We start from the raw sequence: 8,234 nt of genomic DNA, 5'->3' as shown, positions 1-8,234 counted from the left end.
ATCAGAACTGAGCCTGATCCTGTTCCTCCTCCCTGCCCAACGTTTGCACAGGCAGGCTTCTCAGCGGGAGCACTGATGAGTGGTCAGGAGCAGGAACGCGGGCTGATTTGCTCAACCCACCACCGCAGGGCACTGAGGCTAAATTCAGCTCGCCTTAACTTTGGTCGCAGCTGCGATCAATGAACTCAGCACAGCCCGGAGATCAAAACTGGAAAATGTGGCGGAGTATTCCAACACTAGACATCAGGGGAGAGAAAAGACAGGATTTGTTTTATGATCTAACCCTCAGGACAAATTGACTCTACTTCGCAGTATAAGCTTCTCTTTAATCGGCTAATATAATAGAACATCTCATTTACCATCTGCTGCCTCTGGAAGCAATATAATCTTAAACATGCTTACATTGTGAAAACACTTAACTTTATATAATTCATCATTCAGCCAAAAGTAAATAAATGAATGTTTTTTTTAAAAAGATGGCATTTCCTATTTTCCGCATTCAAGTTGTAGAGCTTGCTGTTCTATATAATGCACTGCAGTTGTTTGTCAAGAAGACAAGTTCCTGAAAAATAAATTTAAAAAAAATTACGTCAAATAATATTGTTGTCCCAAAAAATGCTGCGATATGTTCATTTAGCAAAGGTCAAAAAAGGGTGCGGTTCTGCTGGAATCGAATAAATATTGTAAATACCGTTCCAGTTGTGTAGCGGTAAGGGTTATCGTTTACTGTTGACTCGGGTTCAAGTCACTCTGGGTCCATGAGAACCAAACTATAAATAAGACAAGTGATCTGAGGATAAATCCCCAGCGATCCCAGCAGGAGGCATAACTTGAAGGAAGTGAGGTCAGAGAATTGGCACCACACTGTTGCAGTCCATCTCTGATTCATGCTCCTTTGGAGCACAGTTGCCCACTTCGAATGCTGAATTTACCCGTTGGTGTGGTGCAAAGCCTGCAAGTTTCTACATTAACCATATGTAATGTGACAACATAACGCAACTTCACCTGGAAGCAATGAAAATGCCTGCAACTGATTGAATCTGGGCAATAACCAATCAGTTGCAATAAGCAATCACTTGTTCTAACTGTCACTTTGCTATATGAACTATGGCTACAGGTTCAAGTCCCGATGACTCTCCCAAACCCAACCAGCTGCCATAGGTTCAACTCCCCTTGAGCACCTGGTCTTCTGACTATGAAGGTCAAAAGGTATGCAAGTTTGGCTGATAAAATGTAATCAATTCCAAAAATATACCAATAGTTGAGCAGGATGAGGGTTTAACGCATCTAAAAATATCCGGAAAGATTACGTTAGGTTTTAAGTTGGCATATTGAGAAAAGGGTATCGTGGGAGTCTTAATTCTTAGTTACATACCGCCTTACATGGCACAACCATGATGATGTACAAGCGTCTGATTAATTGTACTGTTGGTTGCAGAGCATCCTGACAGCGCCGATCAGTCACCTTCTCCACTGCCTGCAGGTAACTCCGCATTTTCGACATCACGCAGGAGTTCTGTGAACCCATACATTTACTGTAAATGTCAGCAGCAACACTTATGAAACAATTACTATATTTTAAAAAAGCACGTCCCTCACAGAACTTGTCCAACAGCACATATACAAGCTGCAGTAATCAAACTGTCAACCTGTGTATCCTTACAGTGACTGATCTTCACAATACATCTAAAATTAATGGTATCTGTAACTTAAATGCTATTATGTAAAGCGCACAATTTCCATAATATTATTGAAAATAAGTATTCATTTTAAAATCTGAAATCTGCTCCATAATATGGCCCAATGCCCATTTAGAAACATAGACGATAGGAGCAGGAGTAGGCCATTCGGCCCTTCGAGCCTGCTCCGCCATTCAATGAGATCATGGCTGATCATCCAAATTCAGCACCCTGTCCCTGCCTTCTCCCCATATCCCTTGATCCCTTTAGCCTCAAGAAACATATCCAACTCTTTCTTGAATATATTTAATGAACTGGCCTCCACCGCCCTCTGTGGCAGAGAATTCCACAGGTTCACCACTCTCTGGGTGAAGAAATTCCTCCTCATTTCTGTCCTAAATGGCTTACCCCTTATCCTTTGACTATGACCCCTGGTTCTGGACTCCCCGGCCATCAGAAACATCCTTTCTGCATCTAGTCTGTCCAGACCTGACAGAATTTTATAGGTTTCGATGAGATCCCCTCTCAATCTTCTAAACTCCAGTGAGTATAAGCCCAATCGACACAATCTCTCCTCGTACGTCATTCCTGCCATCCCAGGTATCAGCCTGATGAATCTTCGCTGCACTCCCTCCATGGCAAGAATGTCCTTCCTCAGGTAAGGTGACCAAAACTGCACACAATACTCAAGGTGTGTAAAGATCCCTTACACAAAGGTTCACCCATAATAATCCCTGACCTCACACAGGTCCAATAACCCCTGACCTCCCCTAATTGACTAGTTCTAATCCATTTTCTGGACCTACTCCTTTTGGTGGCCGTTTATTATTTCAACAATAACAAATGATTTTAAGAAGAGTTATAACACCTACAGCTGTCGGATCTGACATTTATTCAGGCTTGGAACAAACCTGGCTACCAAGAACTCATCAGACTGCCATTGAGAGCTCATCAGAAGGTTAAATCGATGTGAATTTGATTGGCGTGCAGTCTATACTTTTTGGAGATGGGACTCTTAGTCAGCTGGGGTAGATGATCAAACCGAACGTTTTCTGCGCTGATTTGCTGGGAGTCTGAACTCTCTTCCCCCTTCCATAGAGCAAATCACCTTCGATAATTACGATCTGATCATGAATAAGTAGGGAGAAGCAGGGCAATGAGAGAGCCAATTACAGCAGCAATCCATCTCATGGAACATCGCTTTTAAAAGGGTTTTACTCCACCGTTAAAGTTCATTTTCTACACAGTGCAAGTAATGAAAAGGGCAAAATGGTGCTGTGCAATATTGATTAACATATTAATGTGTTGCTTTGAGAGTCCTGCATCCAAAATTTAAATGAAGCCCTTAACTTATCTACTTTAAATGAGTTAGCACCCTTCATTAACATAGCAAAGACATTTCATGCAAGCATGTTGTACATTCATCATCAATATGGTACAGTGTCATTTTAACCCTGAACCTATAACTGTTCCAAACAAAATATATCCTATCAATAGGTGGGAAATTAATACTTGACTCACATGGATGTCTATGTGTAGGTTGGGCAGCTTAGTAACACAACGTTTCTTGAAGGGGTTGGAGAAAAAGACAAAATAAGATTAGTTTAACTTAAAAAAAAAGAAGCTCCCCACTCCCACTCCTCAATAATGAAAAGAAGATACTGACTGTGAATTGTTTTGTCTGCAAGTTTTCAATGCTGTTCTTGATTTCTTTTCTCATGCCCAGTATTCTTGAATAACAGGTCAGAGGAACTGCATTGGCAACCATCGCAGCAGATAGCAACAAGACCAGGTCCAAGGGCAGCGCCATGGTAGAAAACAACTCGAATAACTGCTCACACAAAGGGCAGCCCAGCCCAGCCCAGTCGTTAAATACTCCAGGACTTGCCAACCGGCACTGCAGCTGGACAAATCACACAACACCAGGTGATGACTAATGGAATCAAAATATTTATGTTATTTCAAAAAATCTATGAAATTCAGATGGAGACCAGATTGCTGAGGAATCCGGATGTTTTCATTCAACAGTTTTTAAATGTTGCCAATTATTCATGCTTTGATAACATACAGAGCCTGCCCACCTTAAATGCAGCCTTTAAAATGTATACATGAAACACACACATAATCTTTTATATCTTTTAAGTGCAGAAAGAATTTAGAAATTTTGACACAATTTTTTATTTTACTAACCAAATACTGTTTAACAAGAGACAGCTCTGTCATTTCTGGGACAAATGGAATGTCCTTGGGTGCAATGTTTATTTAGAAATGTTTTAAATTTTACATCTCTAGCCTCTTAACAGTCGGGTTCTGTTCCCAGATTGTAAACATCACCCCATGCCAAATGAATACTTTAAATCAAGCACATTTCTTTCCTATAAAAATTCTGTGGGTTAAAAGCCTTTGCAATCTTCTTGCATCGAAATGGAAGGTTCAAGCTAAGCACATACCACTGAATTTACAGTGTCTTACAGTAGAAGATGCATAGATCCTGGATAGCTAGTTGCAGTTAACTGATAACATTCGATACACATCAAAATTTGAAGTTAGCAAAAGAAAGACTTGCATTTATATAGCGCCTTTCATGACCACCGGATGCCCCAAAGCACTTTACAGCCAATGAAGTACTTTTTTGAAGTGTAATCACTGTTGTAATGTAGGAAACGTGGTAGCCAATTTGCGCACAGCAAGCTCCCACAAACAGCAATGTGATAATGACCAGATAATTTGTTTTTAGTGATGTTGATTGAGGGATAAATATTGGCCAGGACACTGGGGAGAACTGCCCTGCTCTTCTTTGAAATAGTGCCATGAGATCTTTTACGTCCACCTGAGAGAGCAGACAGGGCCTCGGTTTAATGTCTCATCTGAAAGACAGCACCTCCGACAGCAAGGTCGAGAAGGAGGACCATGCATTCAATGAAAGCTCCTGTTTCTAAATTCAAAACAGAAATGCTGGAGCAGCGTCACAGATCCATCAGCACGACCGATGGAAGATCCCAGCCCAAATGTTAACTTTTCAAACGCTGATCTGCATTTCCAACATGCTCTGTTCTTGTTTGTTTCAGCATGGTTGTTTTTTAATTGCAATTATTTCTACAATATAAATTACAGTAAGTTAGAGACAGTTGAAAGAGTTTTAGTCTGTATATAACAAATACTAGCCAAGGGTGCAGAGGAGCTTTACTAGAATGGCACCAGGGATGAGGGACTTAGTTCTGTGGTGAGACTAGAGAAGCTGGGATTGTTCTCCTTACAGCAGAGAAGGTTAAAGGGAGATTTAATAGAGGTGTTCAAATCATGAAAGGTTTTGATAGAGTAAATAAGGAGAAACTGTTTCCGGTGGCAGAAGGGTCAGTAAGCAGAGGGCACAGATTTGTGGTAATTGGCAAAAGAACCAGAAGTGAGAAGAGAAGACTTTTTTTACTCAGCGAGTTGTTATGATCTGGAATGCGCTGCCTGAAAAGGCAGTGGAAGCAAATTCAATAATAACTTTCGAAAGGGAATTGGATAAATACTTTTAAGGGGAGGGAATTGCAGGGCTATGGGAAAAGAGCAGTGGATCGGGACTAATCGGCAGCTCTTTCAGAGAGCTGGCACAGGCACAATAGGCCGAATGGCCTCCTTCTGTGCAGTATAATTCTTGTCCAGGAGACCCACTTCCTGCTCCATCGACCCTATTCCCACCAAACTGCTGACCACCCAACTTCCTTTTCTGGCTCCCATGTTAGCTGACATTGTTAATGGTTCTCTCTCCTCAGATACTGTCCCCCTCTCCCTCAACTCTGCCATCATCACCCCTCTCCTCAAAAAACCCCTGACCCCTCCGTCCTTGCAAACTACCACCCTTTCCTCTCCAAAATCCTTGAATGTATTGTCACTTCCCAAATCCGTGCCCATCTTTTCCACAAATCCATGTTTGAATCCCTGCAATCAGGTTTCCGCCCCACCACAGTACCGAAATGGCTCTTATCAAAATCACAAATTACATTCTTTGTGACTGTGACAAAGGAAAACTATCCCTCCTCGTCGTTCTTGACTTGTCTGCGGCCTTTGACCATGGTTGATCACTCCATCCTTCTCCAATGCCTCCACTGTCGTCCAGCTGGGTGGGACTGCACTCGCCTGGTTCCATTCTTACCTATATAAGTGTAGCCAGAAAATCATCTGCAATGGCTTCTCTTCCTGCATCGTTACCTCTGGGTTTCCCCAAGAATCTATCCTTGGCTCCCCTCCTATTTCTCATCTATGTGCTGCTCCTTGACGATCATCTGAAAACACAGCGCCAGTTTCCACACGTACGCTGATGACACCCAGCTCTACCTTACCACTATTTCTCTCGACCCCTCCACGGTCTCTAAATTGTCAGACCTCTTTTCCGACATCCAGTTCTGGATGAGCAGGTATTTTCTCCAATTATTGGGATGACTGAAGCCATTGTTTTCGGACCCTGCCACAAACTCCGTTCCCGAGCCACTGACTCCATCCCTCTCCCTAACACCTGTCTGAGGCTGAACCACACAGTTCACATCCTTGGTGTCATATTTGACCCTGAAATGAACTTCCGACCACATATCCACGGCATAACTAAGACCGCCTGTTTCCACCTCTAACATGACCCGTCTCCACCCTTGCCTCAGCTCATCCGCTGCTGAAACCCTCATCTGTGCCTTTGTTACCTCTAGACTGGACTATTCCAACGCACTCCTGGCTGGCCTCCCACATTCTACCCCACGTAAACTTGAGGTCGTCCAAAACCCGGCTCCCCGTGTCCTAACTCGCACCAAGTCCCGTTCACCAATCACCCCTGTGCTCGCTGACCTACATTGGCTCTCGGTTAAGCAATGCCTCGATTTCAAAATTCTCATCCTTGTTTTCGAATCCCTCCATGGCCTCGCCCCTCCCTATCTCCTCCAGCCTCACAACCCCCCCAGATATCTGTGCTCCTCTAATTCTGCCCTCTTGAGCATCCCTGATTATAATCGCTCAACCATTGTTGGCCGTGCCTTCAGCTGCCTAGGCCCTAAGCTCTGGAATTCCCTGCCTAAACCTCTCTGCCTCGCTACCTCTCTTTCTTCCTTTAAGACGCTCCTAAAAACCTACCTTTTTGGCCAAGCTTTTGGTCACCTGCCCTAATATTCTCCATATGTGGCTCCGTGTCATTTTTTGTCTTGTAATACTTGTGCGAAGCACCTTGGGGCACTTTACTACATTAAAGGTGCTATATAATTACAAGTTGTTGTTGTTGTATGATCTCTTGTAGTATTGCTCCTAGATAATTTACCTGCCATATTGGGTAAGGACCATGAAGAGGCATCTTTTACCAACGCCTGAAGCAGGTGGTGGGTCCTTTATTTGCATATGCAAAGGACCTAACGACTGTTTGAGGTCCCTGCTGCAAGATTAGTGGTGGCCCAAACTTGGAGCCCTCTTCGTCAGGTTTCTCAGAAACATCTCAAGGTGTTTCATGTAAAAATTAATTCAATTGTGCAACTACTGTAGTTAAATGGGTAATTATAGCAGGCATTTTGGACTCATCAAGGTCACAGACAGCAATGAGATGAATAACCAGGTAATCTATCTTTAGTAGTGTTGGTTAGGAAGGAGCTTCGCCAGGGCACCAGGCAAACCCTGCTCTTCAAAACAGTACCATGGGATCTTTATTATTCATCCGAATCACCAGAACACCAGGCAAACCCTGTCATGAATCTTATCATGACTCATGATTAAAACTGGGCGGCCAGCTGGTGGCGCCGTCCAAGGAGTATAAATACTTGGGCATGGGCCCAGCTTGCTCAGGATGTTTCTGTAACCAGGAACTAGTGATGTAACTAGAAATCTCATGGTTGTGAAACAGTTAATTAAAGCCTTGTTTTATACTTAAACCAAGTGCTCAGTAGTCTTTTTACATCAATTTAATCAACTGACCTGCTCCACGCTCTGAGTGGTTTTGGGAACAGACGGCTATGACTCAAACCGTAGAAGGGAACTCGGATGAAGTAATCGATCCATCATGGAGAAACTACTCAGACCCGCCCGTCTCGACCTGGACCCGAATTCACTTACGGCTGCTAAGGTATGGAAACACTGGTATCGTACCTTTAGTAACTTCCTTGAGGAATGTGGTGAGAATGTTCCTAATAAGTTACGAATGCTTGCTAATTATGTATCCCCTCATGTGTTTGACTATATCGAAGACTGTGTAGACTATGACGCCGCTATCCAAATACTGCAGCAACTATATGTTAAGTCCCCAAACTAAATTTTGCTCGGCATCTACTGGCCACAACTCGACAACAACCCAGGGAATCACTTGACGAATTCCTTCAGAAACTTCGCAGGCTCAGCAAGGATTGTAATCTTAAAGCTGTCACAGCTGAGCAGTACCAGGAGAAGTTAATTCGTGATTCCTTTATTAATGGAATTGCATCTCCCTTCATATGTCAGCGTCTGTTGGAGAATAAAACCCTCAAGTTACAGGCTGCCTATGACCAGGCATGCTCTCTGGACTTAGCAAGAGGAATGCAGATACCTATCTTTCACCACATGCACGGG

General features: G+C 43.2%; 1 protein-coding gene across 1 annotated transcript; it reads right to left on the bottom strand.

Annotated features, from left to right (window-relative positions):
• Nucleotides 1-305: 305 nt before the first annotated feature.
• Nucleotides 306-7,279, bottom strand: LOC147113768 (cytokine-like protein 1). Its single transcript, XM_085994039.1, has 4 exons — nucleotides 3,346-7,279; nucleotides 3,201-3,245; nucleotides 1,376-1,516; nucleotides 306-562 (listed from the first exon to the last, which is right to left on the bottom strand). Exons 1-4 carry the CDS (start codon nucleotides 3,487-3,489, stop codon nucleotides 500-502), a joined length of 393 nt encoding a protein of 130 aa, XP_085850165.1. The 5' UTR covers nucleotides 3,490-7,279; the 3' UTR covers nucleotides 306-499.
• Nucleotides 7,280-8,234: the final 955 nt, after the last annotated feature.

The sequence above is a fragment of the Somniosus microcephalus genome, chromosome 8 (assembly GCF_052327205.1).
Source record: "Somniosus microcephalus isolate GS21.2 chromosome 8, FLI_Smic_1.0, whole genome shotgun sequence".
Classification (NCBI taxonomy): Eukaryota; Metazoa; Chordata; class Chondrichthyes; order Squaliformes; family Somniosidae; genus Somniosus; species Somniosus microcephalus.
Note: the sequence above shows the minus strand (reverse complement) of the source record. Positions and strands in the feature narration are given on the sequence as shown.

Excerpts from the sequence above, each read along its gene's own strand:
- LOC147113768 (XM_085994039.1), bottom strand. The coding sequence starts at position 3,489 with ATGGCGCTGCCCTTGGACCTGGTCTTGTTGCTATCTGCTGCGATGGTT. Across the intron at positions 3,246-3,345 it reads TGCAGACAAAACAATTCACA|AAACGTTGTGTTACTAAGCT; the intron begins GTCAGTATCTTC and ends AACCCCTTCAAG. Across the intron at positions 1,517-3,200 it reads ACCTACACATAGACATCCAT|AACTCCTGCGTGATGTCGAA; the intron begins GTGAGTCAAGTA and ends ATGGGTTCACAG.